At 39.7% G+C, this 20,558-nt stretch overlaps 1 protein-coding gene across 1 annotated transcript in view; it reads right to left on the reverse strand.

Annotated features, from left to right (window-relative positions):
• Window positions 1–19,349, reverse strand: part of LOC110951133 (pituitary adenylate cyclase-activating polypeptide type I receptor-like) — a 52,290-nt gene extending 32,941 nt beyond the window's left edge. The window contains exons 1-2 of the mRNA XM_022194062.2: window positions 18,976–19,349; window positions 18,189–18,297 (exon numbers count right to left, since the gene is read on the reverse strand). Coding sequence (XP_022049754.2) covers window positions 18,189–18,297; window positions 18,976–19,035 — 169 coding nt within the window. The 5' untranslated portion in view covers window positions 19,036–19,349. The remainder of the gene's footprint in view (window positions 1–18,188; window positions 18,298–18,975) is intronic.
• Window positions 19,350–20,558: the final 1,209 nt, after the last annotated feature.

Genomic DNA, 20,558 nt, shown 5'->3' on the forward strand with positions numbered 1-20,558 from the left:
GTTATTTTGTGTGAAATATTTCACAATATCAGCTGAGTGGATTTTTATTAAATCTGAGCATTGAGCATTAAACATTTGTGGTCTCAATAGGATGAACTGCATTAACTTTGGTGATGTCTCTCGCACCTTGCTCAGGCAAAAAATTTATTTGATCCAGTAGGTGTGAAACCAAAGACATCCCCAGCATTCTCTTCTGTTTGTTTTCATTGTTTATGCATATTTAAGTCACTCTTTTCTCATTTATTGTGTCCTTCTTGTGTAAAATCTATTGTAATTTTATGCATTTACCTCAAATGTGATATTATTATTTTGAGTATTAGCAGCAGGTTATGTGGTCACACAAAGTGGTATATTATCACCAAGTCAGTACATCAGCCCACGTTTTCTAAATGTAGCTGAGTGAGTTCACAAGTAGAGGGTGTTGGCACCAGGTCACCAGCTGCAAACATAGACAGGTGTAGAGCTGCATATTTTTCACAAGGAAAACAAGCTAGAGTCTTAAACCGATACAAAGAATTTAGAAATATTTTACAGACCAAAAGCAACACAGCTGCAGCTTAGCCAGGAAGGAGAGAAGCTGCCAACTGTGTGAATGCAGAAGTTAATAGGTTTGTCAATGTCACTGCCCTTTCATTAGGGCATAAGTAGATCTCAATATCATACAATTGTCTATTCAACTCAATGTGCTGCTTAGATGCAACCTATTGTCATTGCATCGGTCTTGGGAGCATATAGACAAAAATCTAAAAACAAAATTTAAACCAGTGTTACCAGGCTTAATAGAATTTTTTATGCTGTATAGTAAAACTATGTTTTAGGATTATGTTACTATACAAAGGCCGATAAACAATGAAATGACTTTCTAGTAGTCAGCAGGAAAAATACAGCATAGATTACACAAGGAAGACTGGAGTTTCCGACAGTGTCTAAAAACTCTGTCACCCTCAGAAATTCTTCATATGTATATATATGTGTGTGTGTGTGTGTGTGTGTGTGTGTGTGTGTGTGTGTGTGTGTGTGTGTGTGTGTGTGTGTGTGTGTGTGTGTGTGTGTGTGTGTGTGTGTGTGTAGTCCCAGGCCCAACATATATATATGTTGGGCCTGGGACCTTAACATGTTAAAATCGATCCATTAATTACAGAAAAAAATAACAGGTTAAAAAAATATCAGATTTAATGTGTGAAAATTGTGGAACAAAGAGTTTACTTATCACCACATCATTCTTGTGGATGTTTGACATGTACCACCCACCTAAACATTGCAGGTCAAGCAACCCCCACCCTCCATGGCAACAGCAGCCCTCGAAGCCAGTTGCTAAGGTGTTCACCCAAGTTCCACACTCCCCAGATCCAAATCTTATTGAGCATCTGTGGGATGTGCCAGGATATACACAATATATCGTGCAGCCAATATATGTTCCCTCAGCGCTCTGATCGGTGGATCTGAGATCCTTCTTTGCCATGTCTTATAGTAGTTTTCTTTAGGAGCAATGAAATATAAGACTAAAAATTTGCTCTAATTATTAAATAATGTATCTTAAATTAGAAGAAAACACCACTTGGCAAAATGTGAAACAATTTATAAACCCAATTCAAAAACCCATGAAATTAGTGAATGACAGAGCTTTTAGACCTTCATCAAAAGTGCTTATTTGTGTTTATCATAATCCTAAAACCAAAACGTATCTGTATTTCTGACTGTTTATAATATCTGTCAAAGTCAAAATGCATTCTTTCTCATTGCTTTCTGGTAAAATAGTTTGGGGCTTTTTTGCTGTAAACATTGTTACTTGTCCAGATTCCAGAATTCTTCATTGTGATGTCAATGAATAGAATGAAGGTACAACTAGTTTATTAGCAGACTTCAGTCAGAAGCCATCATTTGTTCACACTGAAGACACGAGACCACCGTTGATCTACTCTTCAAGTGCTTGATTTTAGTAAACTTTACACGTAAACATGTCTATTTCAACACGTAAACATGTCTATTTCAACCCTTAACAATCAAAATCTGCAGCTGTTAGGATTCTCAAGTCAACCAGATGAGAGGCACTAACACAATGTAGCATTAGAACACAGGAGTGATGGTTGCTGGAAATGTTCCTCTGTACCCCTATGTAGATATTAAAAATCAGCTGTTTCCAGCTAGAATAGTCATTTACCACATTAACAATGTCTTAGTGTCATTTCAAAAAAAAGTTTTTTCTTTAAAAACAGGGACATTTCTAAGTGACCCCAAACTTTTGAACGGTAGTATATATGGGGTATTCACACATCTTGATCTATTGTCTCAGACACAACTGACTGCGGAGCGAGGCAGATATTCAGCTACAGTTATCATGGTGATGTATCCTGATATGAAATCAAACACCATCTTTTGCCCTGAAAACCTGGGTTTGAACCTGTGGTTACCCTGCTAACCCCAAATCCTGCTTCATAGGATTTAGGTTTCACAGAGCTCAAGTTAGATTTGTCAATTTTGTTTGTGTGGAAACTCATTTGCCACCAATTTGAATCACACAAACAATGAATGCAGACACTTGCACACAACAACTAAATAAACAAGCCACTGAATATGTGATTAATAACAGGTGCTGAGGTCGATACCACATCCAAAAGTGCTCTTTAAGGAATCTGACCTCTGCTGCCACAAAAGACCCTCTGAGTTTGGTTGCTACCAATTGAGCTCCAAGCAAAAGCACTGTGATGGATGGTCTGCAAGATTCAAAACCATTATTGATGTAGCCCGGTGTTTTGGCGCGAGCTATCGCGCGATTTTGGAACAAGATTTGCTTTCTAGCGTTCTGAGATTTGGATACAGACCACAACAAATAGTGATCGCCAAGTAATGTGGAGGTTTTCGTTCACTTCTCATCTCTAGTATGTTGAGGGACACTCATTGAGACTATCCGAGCTGGTCAGTGTGGGAAAAAAAGCACGTTAGGGCGGACTTTGACGCGGGGGGGGCAAGTTGCCCCATACTTTTCGCTAGCTGAGCTGCTAGCTGAGCTGCTAAGCTGCCTGCCTGGCTAAATACTGGAGCTATGTCAAAAATTAATTTCTCCATCACTCACATGTATGAAAAGACATATGCCTTCCTAATCACCCTATATATCCTGCTTTTACCATCCAAAGTGATGCTGCACCTACAGCAGGGCACAGCTTAAAGGAGGACAATAGCTAAGATTTCCTTATCACCAAAAAATTACTTCAGCCAATAAATCACCTCAATGGGAATATCAAAGGATCTGAGCTTCTTACAGAAGAGTATAGTCTTAATTGGTCCTTCTTAAATACAACCTGTTCTTTGTTCCAATTTAATTACTGTCCATGATTGATATCGCTGCATTTGTGAGATTGACCATCTATATCTGCTGACCCAGTTTATTAACTTTTTCTTTTCATCTATCCATTACATCACACCAGCTGCATCTGTTTAGGAACCAGAAAAGATCACCTCATTGCATGTGTTCACATACATGAAATTTAACTCGCACTTTCCAGCAGCAACCTGTGAGGACCAGTCCGGACTATATATGGGTGGGTCGGCACCTCACAGGTGCACAGAATTATAAAATAAGACAATGATTATCTAGGTTTTCAGTAAAGCTTTAGTTCCAACATTTGTATAATATTGTCAGGACTGGACTGATTACCAGGAAGTAGATCCAAAAGTGGCTATTTCTTGTTTTCAGCATTTTATATTTTCTGTTTATATTCTCTTATCTTAAGATTCTGCAGGAAACAAATCGATCATTTTTATATCAACTTCTGGTCTGTACAGGTCTCTTTATTCTGAGACTGACGGTTTTAAAGGAGGATTACAGTGGGAGCACTGGTGTGTCAAGTGTGACGGTGTGGCAATGGTAAATGGTTTATGTGACTCACGGGTGAGGCAGGAGGGCCTCTTAGCAGACTTGCTTTGGGCCTCAGGGAAGTCAGACCAGGGAGTAAAAAGAACCCAAGGCACTGAAGGCAGGTATAATTTAAAACATAGCTTTTTCTGGTGTCTGTTGTCCACATGAACACCCACTGAAAAATCACTTAAAAATTACTTTTTGGAAAACCTCTTTAAGTATGAAGATATTCAGAACTTCACATTGCTGACACGTAGATGTGTACTGTAGAAACTCAGTCTTTGGCTTGCGATGTCAGAATGAGTCCCAGTGCCTCATCTGTTTGCTGGTGCTAACCTCACTAACAGAACTATTTTTTTTACATGTTTGCACATATGCACTTGCTCTTCCAACATATTGAGGAACAGAGGCATTAGAATCAGTCAACACATATAATTCCTCCCATTCCTCCGTGGACGATTGTTGTTAGCATGCTGGGATACCTATGTGGACAAGGCCTTCATTGCACCACACACTAAGCTTAACATGGATTTGGTTGTCCATTCATCCATTATCTACACATGGCTTAATCCTCATTAGGGTCACAGGGGGGGCCACATTCATACCTATGGACAATTTAGAGCTATTAATTAACTTGATCATGTTTTTGGACTGTGGGGGGAAGCAGGAGAACCTGGAAAAAACCCATGCATGCACAAGGAGAACATGTAAACTCTAAGCAGAAAGATCCCAGGAAGGCAGGAATGTGAACCGGGGATCTTCTAGCTGCAAGGCGAAAGTGCTAAACAGCAAACCACTGTGCAGCCATGGATTTGATTGTCCATTCAATATACATTTTTGTTGTGAACACCAGCATTATTTCCAAATATCTATCATTCACTGTAGAAACTCAGACAACTTAACGGATTGCCCATACACCTGACAACGTGTGAATATGGAAAGCACACACTGGCCACAACAACTCCTTTCAAACATGTTCTTATGTGCAAGGTCATATCTATGGGTCTAAGATAAGTAGGACTATTCTCCACATGAATGTTTGTGAGAAATGGAACAAGAAAAGATGTTTTTCCACATTACGGTACTTTTTATGAGGCCAGATACAAAGAGGGAATTGAATGGAGGGCTGAGTACAACTGATCAGTTAAGACTTTCAGAGAGTGTGTTTGATCACCACCAGGGCCCACTGCCTTGTTTCCCTTAAGGCGCCTTAACTGCTGTCGAATCTCATCAAAATAATAAGTTGGGGCTACAGTCCTTTAGAAAGTCTGTGCAAGAGATAAGAAGCAGAAAAATTCAAGAAGAAAGAAACTGGTTTATCCTTACTATCAATCCAAGATTAGGGAAACTGGAATTACTGGACCCACAACCAGCGACAGATATCAAAGGCCCCTAGTGTAACAATTGGACATGGGGTCTTCAAGCCTTTCCATGTATTTATGCTTAGTCTTTTTACGTCCTTTTGAGCATTTTTTTCTGATACTGTCAACACTAAAAACATTTTTCCCCTATTTTAAGAAGCATTGACTCCTCCTTGTCCAATCTAATCCCATCTAATCGAATCTAGGACAAAGTTTCTCTTGGGGGAAATGAAGTTACATTTTTGGTTTTGGGAATTACCCTAGCAGCGCTAATCATTTACACACGATATCACCACTAGTCTTATGGCCAAAATCTCTCAAGATAATTTGACTTCAGTCTTCAGTAGACAAATCTTAAGAAATTGTATGCCTGCCTGTTTCCAGTTTGTTGCAGGAAACAACACAGAGGCAATGTCATGTCTGAGAAAACAAATTATTTGTTTGGGGGATGCAGAGCAGCATGGAATTGAAGTATATAATATTAAGAGATACACTACAGGCCAAAAATTTCGAAGCAAGATCAAATTTGTACCAAAAAAGATCATAGTTTCATTGGTATACTTTACAACAAAATAAGCATGATTATTATATAAAGAGTCATTCATTAGAATACATTTTTTACCAAAACTCAGATGAAATTTTCAGGGAAGGTCAGAAAAGACACAAGGAGCAAGTGATTAGATTTTGGCAGCTTATAGTCTGGATCCACAGATTTATTAAAGATAGTGGCACAATTGAAAATTGTATACAAGAAAGTTTATTTTTCAAAAATGTTGATGCCCAAATGTTCTCCAATTCTGGAATGACTATTGTGTGTTTTATATAAGATGCGGTTAGAATACTATTGCTGATCCCTATGACATTATTTTTCTGTGACATTTGGAAATGTATTGATATTGATATTGCATACTGATTATGTTCACAGCTGCTGGATGCAAGGAAGGCAGTACTTATAGAGGGACATCACCACTGACATGATGTCAGATGAGGAGGATGGCAGCATGATGGCAGCGGTCTCCATCCTTCCACAGACAGGAGCTTGCCAACCTGTGTGCCGCGCTACAGGCAAGGCTTGAGGCTGATGTGAAGAACACATCTTCACTTCGCGTACGTCTTTAAAGTGGACAACTGTCTGATAGAATTACGCCAAGGAAGTATGATCTAGCTCAAGCAAAGAGACATTTTAAGCCCGATCTGATGTTAAGTCTCCTGACCATTGGCTGAGAATGATGTCCCATTCAAGGGAAAAGATCGGCCAAGCAATCATGACAGGTTTTTTTTTTGATTGTTTGTTTTCATGTCTTGTTTCATCCAGTGGATGTCCTGAGTGACGCTATTCAGGTAGGCCAAATGCTAATTAGTTTTTCCACACCTATGCCATGCCATGTAAATGTGAAATCTCATTTTCTCCCTACTAATAGCAGGCAGGGCTGCTTTTAGAAATAATGCAGCCCTGGTTGCAAGAAGAAGTCAGACTGTATAGAAGTCTATGTGAAATCTACTAAATTCGTTGCCTCAGCAAACTTTTTCCTACTGAGTTTATGTTCTCAGTTGCTACTTTCAAGTCTGCTTTAATACAACACACAGCCCATTTTGTAAATAATGCTCCCACTTGCATTAAAACAGACACTATAACAGGGTGTGTTTTATATCTTGGCTATCTTGTGATTGAAAAGTCTTTACTGTCAGTTCTCCGTCAGAATTAGCCATTTCTCAATACATCTGGTTTCAAAGGAGTAAGATGGCAAACCCAAAGACAGAAAACAGTAATCCCCACATCAGTGAGGGATGTCATTACGTTGCTACATCCATCTTTTATATACATTCTATGCCTCTTGCAAGGATGATAGCAGGAGCTGAATTTGTCTTTCAAGCTCTCTTGATTGATAGAGATGATGATGTATTTCCTAACTCTCTATGATGGTTGGCTTTTCATCATGTCTTCAGGATAAGTTAGCATAACTACACTATAAGCAACAGCTCACAATTTACAATGCCGTTATGGTCAGTTGTCCATATATTAGGTTCACTTGTCCAGTCTATTTCAATGGACTGCTCACACTGAGCCTGCTAGCATGGATGTAGATGCTTCATCTTGGTTTTTATTTTTTCCGCAGGCCTCATGGACCGGTCCGATTGTTGTCACTGCATCTAAACGAAAGTTAACAGTATGCAGGTTGCTCACCTCAAGCTGTTTGTTGGATTGCTCTCACAGATTAGTTGCTTTCAAGTTCAAATTAAACTTTCACTGCTTGTCAAGTGGTGGATAATAATAATCCCAACAGGGAGTTCCCACTTCTAGATCTTTAAAGTTAGATCTTTGGATTTGAGTCACACAGACACTGAGGGAGATGCGACAACTGTGATGTGCTTATCATGAAAAGATTTCGTTTTTAGTGAAAGATTAGAGGCGGCAAAGAAAGGGGCACAATTATATGATCTGTTTTTGGGGAAGCCTTTGTCCTTATTCATCCACGTAAAAAAAGCCAGAGCAAAAGCAGCAAAAAACAGTAATTGCAGAAATGTACACTGTTTCACGGAGACTGATGTCTTTCTGTTCAATTGCAGGGGGAATTCTGAACAATCACTTTGGGACAACTGCATTGTTTTATTCCCTGGTGCATCTGTCAGTTTGCAGTTAACTGTAGCATGTCAAAAGTTGATGACCCACTTCAAACATTTTATTTCAGATCAAAAAGGTTTTCTCCCCTACTGTACAGGAAACTATTCTTAGACTGTGATGAACGGACGGTTCTAGTGGAAACTATACAGTTATGCACTTGAATGTCACCTTAATTAGGATTAACAGTGGTGTGTTGAAGGACTTCAGACACAAATGAGTGGTGCTCGAGCATCGCTGATAGAGGAACTGGATGATGTCTTCATTTATTTCACATTCAGCTGGCCTCTAAATGGTATTTCATTTTCTAATGGAATAAAAATTACTGTGTTTAAAATGCATGCAGGTGTTTTTTTTTAAAATGGGAGAATAGATATAGTTGTTTTCAGACTGAATATGTAATATATTACACTGCTTTCAAACAGCTTTACAACTGCAATTACTACATCCCTGAATATAATTTATTCTTCAATGGGTAAAAGAGAACTTTAAACTACTTATAATCATAAAAATAAATGTGTGGTAGTGTCAAAAAAAGACATTTAATAAATGGCCTAAAAAACACACAAGTGTAGTTTTAAGCAGATGTAAGGTATTTTTTTGTTTGTTTTTGTTTTTAACTCCGCCTGTTAAGCAACCATAATCAAATAAATAAGTAATGAAGGACATTATGATAAATACATTTGTAACTATAGAGAATATATCTCTATGGAACACATCATATTAAAAAACACATATTAATGAATACTTAAATGTCCTCATATCTAGTATTAGCAACTTTGTGTACATACTAATGATTCATGAGGAGGTTAAAGTAAGGTGTCACCATTGCTACCAGTTGAAGAATTGATTGATCTGTTTACCACTATGCTAACAGTGCTGTGAATGTGTGATCATGCTCAGTAGTATTGAGCTAAGGCCAGTCCATGCTTTTCAGATTCATGTACGGAGACACACTTTGAAAGCAAAAAGACAACGCACATATGGTTGTGTTGACTCTACAGTAAGTACGTCACGCATTTGTACAGACATTTCTGTCACCTCTCATACTGAACACAGAAAAACAATCCATTGTCTGTTAAATGCACCGCGTTGCACTGCTGGTCCGGTTGCGGTGCATTTTGAGCTGTGATCTGGTGTGTTTACCTGGAGCGGGCCGCAGCTCATTTGCATAAAGTGGACTCCACTTCTATTTTATGCAAATTTGTTGTGGTGTGCAGAGGTCCGGCAGCCTAGCCGCGCTAGAGCTGGACTTATGCCGACGGGATATGGCAAATCCTTAATATACCAGTTGGCTCCGCTGGTTGGGAAGTTAATGGGACTTAGCCACAATCCGGCGCTCTAGGAACTACGTCAGCCTATTCGTTGTGCTGATTGGTTGTATACCTACCCAATTGCTGCAGAGTGATTTGAAAGACAGCCTTTTAGCCCGCCTCCCTCCCTTTCGAGCGGGCCTAGACCCTTGTGTCTTAAGAGCTGGGTCTAGCGCGGCTAGGCTAGAGGTCCGACACATCGCAAAGCTTTTGTCAAATATCTCAACTAATCGACGAACTAAAACAAGGACAGATTCAGCTCCTGCACAGATTATTTCTTGCCTTAAATGCTTTCAGAAACACTTTTCGCTTAAGTGTTTTCAAAGTTAAAGAGAAAGTTTGCAGCCGAGTTTCTTTGTTTGTCCGACGCGTCTGCCAGACTCAGGCTGAAAGCGTGGTCACATGACTATGTAGTGGCCCGCTGATGCTCAAGCGCTGTCCTGTGACAATGTTGTGGCCTGCTTTTCAGTAGTGCTGTGTGACACTGCAAGATTTAACATCGATCCGATACCCAGTAAATGCGGGACCAGTATCGCCGATTTCAATACCTATACCGATATTCCAGATACCCCCTCCCTCATTATTGTCTTTGATAATAAAGTGTGACAGACATTGTCAGCTTGTCGCATCCACCTGGTCCCACCTGGTTACAGGTGAAACACCTCATGAGCTGAAAATTTGCTTATCAACAGACATTTACCGATGTTCCCTGAATGCCTCACAGCGCAGACTACGGTAGATGCTGCTCAGTGGGTGGGTGAGCAAAATTTACTTTGAAAAGACTGAGATAAAGTGCCCTCATTTCAGATTAGTTCAAGATGAAAGCGATTGATTTTATCCACATGTGCTGTTTTCTATCAGCGGACAAAACAGTACACATAAGTGTGCTACGTTTTTTTAAGAGCGGAGCGCATTTTTAAATTTTTAAATTTTTTCAATTGGTTAGAAGCTTAAAATCGTGATTGTGATAAATGATTATTGAATTTTGTAGTCCTGCTACAGCACTAGTCTTTGTAATTGTCTCTGGTTTAGTATCTTCCTGCCTGCAGTCCAATCATCAGTTGTCTCAGTCGAACTTCCCCCTCTCTGCCTCCTCTTTCCTCGGTGTCAGTTGAGAAACGTACAACAGTAAACAGCTCATTTTACACATCAGGCAGAAACAAACTGACAGAGCCTAGCTGAGCCTACTTGCTTGTTTGGCTGGCGCCGCTGAGTCACGTAATGGTACAACATCCAATCACAAGAGGAGGAATAGCTGCTGCTCCTCAGATGGAGGACCTATGACAGCCAGATCGCCTGTTTGTTGAAGCCTCATCAGTGCAGACATACAGGACAGAAACTGAAACTAAAGTATCAATGTAGTTGCACTGGTATCATTCAATATCAATACCAACGCTGGTATCAATATCATCAATATTTGGATCGATCCGCTCACCTCTAATTTTCAGATGTGCCGCATTTACATGTGGGAAAAACGCATCTAGTGGACACATACCTTAACAGAGTAGCTAATCTAGTTAAACAAAAAAGCTATACTCCCTAGCCAAACCGAATCACAGTGGCAACACCCATTACAGAAACGAATACAAACAGTGCACAGAACTAATAAAACAAAACTGGTGCCTCAGAACACACACATTTAATACACAATATGCAAAGACTGACGTTACGAATAGTTTCTTCCTGAAGGTGGTGGACTGCTAACAAGAGCCACAGTCTCCACTAAGACTGGAGGCTCCATACCAAATTAGCAGCCACCAACAGAATCTATAAATGTCCATAACCACCCCTCAGTGACTACAGAACCGACAGACCATACCACAACACAAACAAATCAAAGAGGAACCAGGGCCAACCGGTCACATGAAATCCCAACCGCCATGACTGAGAGTTTAGTTTGCAGATATATACTCTTCAGGTGTGATGATGGCTGCGCTCAGTTGAGTGAAGGTTGGAGGAAACTGGGTAGTGGCCCAACCAGACAGGTTGGGAGGTGGGGAGAACAAGGCTGGAGTGCATGTCTTCTACTTTGGACTCATCAGTTGAGATGACAAGTAGCTGTGGTTGCTCTGGAACCAACCACAGCTGGACCCACACATGTGATGACATGTGTGGGTTCAAAAGGAAGCCACCCCAGTAACAAGACAGCATACAATTACCTGTAGCCATAATAGTCACCATGGGTTCTTAAAGACAATTTTTCGAAAAAAGAGAATATCGTTACATTTCATGCTAATCTGTTAATCAAAGAAAAAATCATTGAGTAAATTGTTAATAAAAATATTTGTTAGCTGCAGCCTTTTACTGAATCAAACGTGTTTTTTGTCACTCTTAGTCAACACTAATATTTTGATCCACTATAAATCATCTGCTTATGCCCATTACGACCAGCAGTCAGTGACTAATGGCCTTTCTTATTTCACAAAGTTGAAACTTTAGCTCTGCATGACTACACGTCACCTGCACAGTCGGCATCACACTGGCACACACAGAAACACACCAACTTTGACAGTGAAATTCATCAACAGACATTTATCTGCATAACGAGCAGCAGATGACAACTTTGCACCAAAGTGTTATGTCGTGTCGCCATTAATTAAGATCCAATTAGTCTAAAAATGGCAAGTTCATCACTCTCGCAGAAGGGGGCTGCCTGGATATTGTTGTTCTGCTGCAGTTTCTGATGAACTGCTTGTTCTGAGGAGACATCAGGTTCACAAGTTTATTCTGAAGGCAGTGAGTCAGAGTGTAAGAACAAGCAGGTGGAAGAACAGGTGTCAGTATAAGGTTAGAATGACGGAAATAATGGGGTGTAAAAACGCGTATTTCAGTCATTCTCTGCACTCTGTCAGGTAAAGTGAAATTTCAAGTCAAAAGCCTCTTCTGCTGTTACACTGACTTCAATTTTCAGATGACACAAGACAAACAAGGATCATTTACTTGAGTAAAAGTAGAAATAACGTCATTATTATTCATTACATATTACATTATTTTATTGGTCATAAAATCTGGTATCTAAAGTAAAAGTACTCATGATGAATAAGAATTTATTCAAGTTTTTATGTTGCAGTTGGTAAATCAGTTACGAAATTAACTGTTTTGCATGAAGTTCAATCTAAAACATATTTACTCTGCCAAAGAAACGGAGCCTCGACGGACTTATGTGACGATTGGTGTTGGTTTGTCTATCTGTCTGGCTGTCTGTCTGTTAGCAACATTACTCAAAAACAGACAAACGGATTTGGATGAAATTTTCAGGGAAGGTCAGAAATGACACAAGGACCAAATGATTAGATTTTGCCAGTGATGCGGCTTGTCGTCTGGATCATCAGGACTTATTGGTTGAAATTTATACAAGGAACAATTGACTAAATTGTGGGGGCATTTCCGAGTCCCATCAATTCCCGCTGCCTGCTGCATATTTAGGTCACGTGATTCGGTATCTATACATAAGGTGCACATGCAAAACACATGCCTGTGCTCAGCACAAGGTCATTTTGTTTGTGGGTACATCTAAATTAAATGGCCACATTCTATAGTGCTGGGATTTCTGTCACAATTTTTTTCCAAGACTTAAGTCGTTGAAAATGACTAAACAATGACTAAACAGCCTTGGCAGAGTATTGCGCTGAGTGCTTTTCTTGTTTTTCAGTGGATCGCTTTTCGTGTTGAAGTAGACTGTATTAGCAGATGAATTATTGTAGTGGTATAAAAAGTTGACATTGTCTGACTGTAGTGTAGTCAATCAGTACTGTAAAAGGCCATAAAGTGTCTCTCAGGATAGTAAAGACAGTCAGAATTTTAGTAAATCTACTCAGCTTTTACACTACTGAAACTGTGTCAATCTGTTCGGAGGAATTCATCATAACTTTTTTAAGTGAATGATATGATCACTAATTTACTGTGCTCTCACTCTATTCAGTAAATTCTTGCACTATATACATATGTCCTAGTATTTTTTTTGTCTGTTGTTTTTGTGCTCTAGTTTCCCCTATCAGTGTGACTTCCCCATGTGGGATTGTCGATCTTTATCTTATCTCATATGAAAGTCCTCCCTCCTTTCAAAAACCCTATTTGCATATTAATGTTAGTTTTCAGCAACTTTCATGCATTAGGTCCTTTCTGTTGCTAATCTTCTACCACCCACTGACCCACCTCCACTACATCTGCACTGCATACTCACCTTTTACTGACTGCTATGAAAACTTAGATGAATATCTAATGTATATAACTAAAGATACAGTGTTGTTTTTGTCTTCTTTTTTTTTAAAGAAAGCTCCTTGTCCTTGATGGTTAGCTGATTAAGCTTCTCAAGAGGCTTTCCTCCAAACCTTTCTGGGATTAGTTGATTAGTCAGATGATAGAAAATTAATCTGCAACTATTTTGATAGTCTGTTCATTTTTAACAGATATTTTTCATTTGCCGTTTTTCTTTGCCTTCATAGTATTGAACTGAATATTTTGGGATTTTTGCTTGTAGGACTTGATGCTGATTATTGGATCCAATATTTATCCATTCATTATCTATACACCACTTAATCCTCATTAGGGTCACAGGGTGGCTAGCGCCTATTAGCATATTTTAATAAGTGGCATCAATACTTTGGCTCCAAAGCAGCTGCTTCCTGCTGTCTGGAGTCACTCTGTGGTCTTGAGAGACATCTGATCAGTTGTACGTCACAAGTAATAGTTTACTAGCACTAAAGGATCAGTGCTGACATCTTGTTTTATAATTAAACATCTGAAAAAACATGAACAAAGTAATTTCAATTAAATGTTGCATTGGAGTTTGCACTATTCTCAATTTTGACTTTTTTTTTTTTTTTTTTTTTTTTTTACTGCAAATACATATCACTTCCAATTATCAGTCACTGATTTCCTCCATTACTTACATTCAGTGTCAATATTGGCTCCAAAGACCTCACTGGATGATCTCCAGTTGTCTGAACAAAACAGTTCATTTGAAGATTCTATTCTAACCTCTAGGGCAAGGGTGTCAACCTCATTTTAGTTCAGGGGCCACATACAGGTCAGATTGATTTCAAGTAGGTCGGACCAGTAAAATCACAGCATAATAACCAAGAAATAACAACAATTCTAATTGCTTCAGTGCAAAGAAGTACATTCTGAATCTATTCACATTAATTAACTACTTTCTTACAAAACATTATGAACAACCTGAAATTTCTGAAGAAAAATAAGTGCAATTTCAACAACATTGTGCCTCAGTTTATCATTTACACAGTACACTTTACATATCACAGTGTATCTGCAAAACTTTTAGTCACAGGTATCTGAAACTGAACAATATACTATTTTACTTTATGATCAAAACAACTGATTAAGATGTAGAAAATATTTTAAACTTACCAGTTTGCAAATATACAATTTGTAGGTTATTGTCTTCTCTGTAATTTTTACATTTTGCAAAGTCATCCTGTGAGCCAGATTGGTCGCATGTTTGACACCCCTGCTCTGGGGTATTGTAATGGACATTTTTCCACCTTATATTTAACCAATTAACTGGCTAATTGACAAATAATTGATAATGAACTAATCCTTTATAGCTGCAGCTCTATCTTCTTGCAAAATAAATTCAGGGCCGATGCAGTGAAACCTATAATATGTGCAGCAGTGATTTAGCGATTTTTGCATATGGATGCATTGCAGAATGTGACCTCTCTTTACTAAGAAAATACAGCAACAGGCAGTCAAGCAACAATGAAAACACATTTAACTGTAACACAAGTTGCTATTACCTTCATAAATTATCATCACACATGAACAGAATTTAGGGAAATCCTCAAAGATTTTCAGCGGCACCTTCTTGCTACTCCTGTGGAAAAATTTCCAGAGGTGCCTCAGTACAACACTAAGGAACCGACCTGCAGGGAGCAGCTATCCATATCATTATTCTCCTGAAGAAGAAGTTTCTGGTTCAAGTATTTATGGCTTATTCACTCAAACTGCATAGCATAGAGCTGTTTTACAGAGTTTGAGCAAAGTTGCTGGTGAACTGGTGTGCTGAGCTGCAGCAAGAGGCAGATTTCACATGCACTCAACAAAAATAAACGCAACACTTTTGTTTTTGCTCCCATTTTTTATGAGATGAACTCAAAGATCTAAAACTTTTTCCACATACACAAAATCACAATTTCTCTCAAATATTGTTCACAAATCTGTCTAAATCTGTGATAGTGAGCACTTCTCCTTTGCTGAGATAATCCATCCCACCTCACAGGTGTGCCATATCAAGATGCTGATTAGACACCATGATTAGTGCACAGGTGTGCCTTAGACTGCCCACGATAAAAGGCCACTCTGAGAGGTGCAGTTTTGTTTTATTGGGGGTTCCACTCCTCTTCAATGGCTGTGCGAAGTTGCTGGATATTGGCAGGAACTGGTACACGCTGTCACATACGCCGATCCAGAGCATCCCAAACATGCTCAATGGGTGACATGTCCGGTGAGTATGCTGGCCATGCAAGAACTGGAACGTTTGCAGCTTCCAAGAATTGTGTACAGATCCTTGCAACATGGGGCCGTGCATTATCCTGCTGCAACATGAGGTACTGATGGTGAAATCGAAGCTTCATGAAGCAATGAACCACTTTGACACATCTGCTTCAAGAATGACACATTACTTCGAAGCATTTGACACAACCAGAAGAATGACATCTGCTGCTCCTGTGTCAAACTGCATCCAAGTGGAAAAAAATGAAAAAGCCTCAGGACTGCTTGTCTCACACTGCTTTGTACTTGCAATAAATGTTTTAAAACGTTATATATGTATGTTTGTGTGCATATATGTGTAGTGTGTTTCTATGAAGGAATGTGTGTTGTGTATGAGTGAATCTATGCGTATGTATCTGTGTGTTATTTAATGTATGAAATGCAACTTGATATATCTAAACTAAATTCTAACTAAATGTATACTCTCCCTAACTTCTCTCAAAATGACAAATAGTAAATGCACTAGCGTAGTCTCCTCCTCTCAAAAACCCACAATTTGAGGAGTGAATCAGACCCCTATGCCTTTTAAGACCTGGACAGATTGAAATGTCCAACCCCTTCAAAGTCCGCGCAAAGCACCACGACACGCGATGTGACGTCACGAGGCCTCGTTCTTGATAGTCACGTGATTGTGGGCGTGCTGAAGCAGGGATCGAAACACCGTCTTGGAACACTTTCGCTTCAAAAGCTCGGCACTGTGTCGAGCAAACTGGCTCGAGCGTAACATCACTAACATGAGGTGATGTTCTTGGATGTATGGCACAACAATGGGCCTCAGGATCTCGTCACGGTATCTCTGTGCATTCAAAATGCCATCAAAAAAATGCACCTGTGTTCTTCGTCCATAACAGATGCCTGCCCATACCATAACCCCACCGCCACCATGGGCCACTCCATCCACAACATTGACATCAGGAAACCGCTCACCCACCTGACGCCACACACGCTGTCTGCCATCTGCCCTGAACAGTGTAAACCGGGATTCATCCGTGAAGAGAACACCTCTCCAACATGTCAGACACCATCGAATGTGAGCATTTGCCCACTCAAGTCGGTTACGACCAACTGGAGTCAGGTCGAGACCCCGATGAGGACGACGAGCATGCAGATGAACTTCCCTGAGACGGTTTCTGACAGTTTGTGCAGAAATTCTTTGGTTATGCAAACCCATTGTTTAAGCAGGTGTCTGAGTGGCTGGTTTCAGACCATCTTGGAGGTGAACATGCTGGATGTGGAGGTCCTGGGCTGGTGTGGTTACACGTGGTCTGTTGTGAGGCTGGTTGCATGCACTGCCAAATTTTCTGAAACGCCTTTGGAGACGCCTTATGGTAGAGAAATGAACATTCAATACACCAGCAACAGCTCTGGTTGACATTCCTGCTGTCTCCATGCCAATTGCACGCTCCCTCAAATCTTGCCACATCTGTGGCATTGTGCTGTGTGATAAAACTGCACCTTTCAGAGCGGCCTTTTATCGTGGGCAGTCTAAGGCACACTTGTGCACTAATCATGGTGTCTAATCAGCATCTTGATATGGCACACCTGTGAGGTGGGATGGATTATCTCAGCAAAGGAGAAGTGCTCACTATCACAGATTTAGACAGATTTGTGAACAATATTTGAGAGAAATGGTGATTTTGTGTATGTGGAAAAAGTTTTAGATCTTTGAGTTCATCTCATAAAAAAATGGGAGCAAAAACAAAAGTGTTGCATTTATATTTTTGTTGAGTGTATATGCACAAATCTACACTTAAGCTATTCTAAGGGATTCAGTTCACGGGGGAAAAAAATCTAAATACACTACCGTTCAAAACTTTGGAGTCACCCAGGCAATTTCATGTTTTCCACAAAAACCCACACTTTTATTCATGTGCTAACATAACTGCACAAGGGTTTTCTAATCATCAGTTAGTTTTTCTACACCGTTAGCTAACACAATGCAGCATTAGAACACAGGAGTGACGGTTGCTGGAAATGTTCCTCTGTACTCCTGTGGACATATTCCATTAAAAATCAGCTGTTTCCAGCTAGAACGGTCATTTAACAAATTAACAATGTCTAGACTGTATTTCTGATTCATTTATCTTCAATAGAGAAAAATGCTGTTCTCTCAAAGATTAGGACATTTCTAAGTGATTCCAAACTTTTGAACTGTAGTGTATGTAACTGATACACAGAGATTGGTTTTCATGGGTTTAATGAATGGCCAGAGAGCTGTGTAATGTCTCCTGCATGCCATCACAGGATCATGGCATGAATCACACCACTCAGTTGAAAACAATCTCACAAAGCTGCAAATATCACGCACACAAAGCAGACAAAACTGCTGCAGAAACTTTCATCTCCATCACTTCACCTCTGGCTGTTTATAAACGCTTCTGTTGTGTATTTGACTCCCTAGCTCAACTCCAAACTCATTTCATGTAGTTTAACCCATATTCGTGTCTATTAAGATCCTCTCATAGCACAGCAAGGTTTTTCGGTTATCGCTCAAAGTGTGTTTGAAGCATCACACATCAACCCACCGCTGTGGTCTGTCTGGTTTTGCGCCTCGCTCCTCCTCGTCTGTCTACAAATCTCCCGAGCCCTCAGGTGCTGGGAGATGATGGCGCAGTCCGGATGAATTGCTTCACCCTGAAAAAGGAAAAAAAAAAACGACACAACTAAGTCTACTTCTACCTACAGTAAAACAGACACATGCAGCACAATCCGTCGCTATCATCGCCTGTAGCTCGAAGGAGTTATGATCAGCGCGCAGGCAGTTGCGATGATAAATTAAACAAACACCATCAACACAACAGGCGTGCGTAAAGGTCAGATAACTACTTTGATGAAATGGAAGACGATACATTTAATTTCCCCTGATCATTACGAAGTTAATTCGAGACAGAAATTTAATTAAAACGGAAGAATTGAGGTCATTTTCACCATCTCCCTTTTTCTAAAATCCGTGCGTAAATCTGTGAGTCAACCACTAAGATCCCCTTCATTGATTTCTCCTACGCGTTTTCCGGCTGATTTGTGGCTTTAATTGTTACCAGGGCGCATGTGGAAGCAGGTCGAAAACCTTTATACCCGCTAATGAGCAGCTTAATGAGGACATTCGCTGCCAAAGTGCAAATAATCCCCCAAGAGATAGAGAAGGACAATAAAAGTAACAGGGTTAGAATTAAGGCGCCATTAGGACACAATTAAGCCGACAACTTTTAATGCACTTTGAGCCGCTTTTAATCAGTTTTTTTTTTTAACAAGTGCTTTGACTCGGATAGGGGGGAAATGCTGCATAAATTAAAGAATGAAAATGCCACTCACCAAAGGCCTGGGCCATAGCTGAAGACAAAAGATGACGAGTATGAATCCTTTACAACACATTTCTCTTATCTGTCTTCTTTGTATTCCTCAAAGGATGCTGCTGCTGCTGCTGCTGCTGCTGCTGCTGCTGCTGCTGTGCGTAAATCCAAGTTTATTTGTTGCTCTGCGCCTCTTTCAGAATGACTTCTTCTGTACAGCCCCGGTATGAAAATACACTCTGTCACCCTAAAATAGACGAATCACTACTTCACCCTGCGAGCTGCAAACTTGAGGAGACAAGAGCTGCTGCTGTCGCACATCTGCGCCCTCACTCTCTGTTACTGTCTCCCTCTGTCCTCCTCCCTCTCTCTCTCTCTCTCTCCCTGTGCAGAGCAAAATCGCTTGAATGAACATCTCCATTCAGAAACGTGGCAGTGGGGAGGCGTGGTAAAACAAAGAGTCACTGGCCTCATTTTAAGTCACATTAGGTATTTGGTAAATGTAAATGGCTGTGAGAGGCAGACAGTGTAGCTATACGTCTCGAGCAGACCCTGTGTTTGTACACAAGCTCAGAGGGAGATTCATTATTAACAGAGTATATTATACAACAGATTGTTCATTATTAAGTGGTGTCTGTATGTCAAGAGTGGATTAGCACCCAAGTCAAAAGTAGTAACACCACTGTTGAGAGCTTTTTCTAAGTAAAAATCACATATTATATTTTCATGCTACACAATAGGGCTGCAATGATTATCTTCCATGGTCGATTAACATCTCAATTTATGGAAGAGTAAGTCAGTTCTTCCTCCCTTCTCAAATTTAAGTCGCTGGAATCACAGAAATAGACTTTTCTGTCTCTTAAAGGATTACTCAAACCAACTAATCAATTATCAAAATAGTTCATGATAAATTTAGTGGATGAGCACTAATCAGTCAATCTGTCGGTTTACCGCTCCAGCTCTACAACACAATACTGTACAAATTCAAAATGTGCATCAAGTTGCAAAAATAAAACACAGAAGAACTGTAGGATTGCATAGAATTCCTGCCTCTTTAATTTGACAGTAGCAAGTTGTGTCTCCACAATTCAGAGCCTATAAGTTAACATCATACATTTTACTGACAGATTGTAATTCTAATACACAATACAAAGCCCAAGATGATGTCATCCAGTGCCTTTTATTTTCCACAACTTAAAGATATTCGATTTACTGTCATAGAGGAGTAATGACACCAGAAAGCATTCAGAAGTAAGAAGCTTTAATAAGAGAATTCTATTTCTTTAAAAATCACTCAAACCAGTTAAAAAAGCTGGCACTTACTGTTTTTTGATTAACAATGATTATACGTTCATTATGCATAAAGCATCAAAATGTTAAAGTACTCATTATGAAGACTAGTGCATTCCCGAATGATGCATATGAGCAGAAGCATAATTCCCATTCATTTTGAGGGCTTGCATGTTCTGTAATTACTTTCATGCTAAAAAGCCTTAGATAATGTTATTCATGTTTCTGCAGCAAATGTTGCAGCTTTAACGATAAAACTGAAACTTTTCTTTGTATTTACAATCATTTTTAAGTCTAATAAATATAACTAGCCCC

Source organism: Acanthochromis polyacanthus, chromosome 9 (assembly GCF_021347895.1).
Source record: "Acanthochromis polyacanthus isolate Apoly-LR-REF ecotype Palm Island chromosome 9, KAUST_Apoly_ChrSc, whole genome shotgun sequence".
Classification (NCBI taxonomy): Eukaryota; Metazoa; Chordata; class Actinopteri; family Pomacentridae; genus Acanthochromis; species Acanthochromis polyacanthus.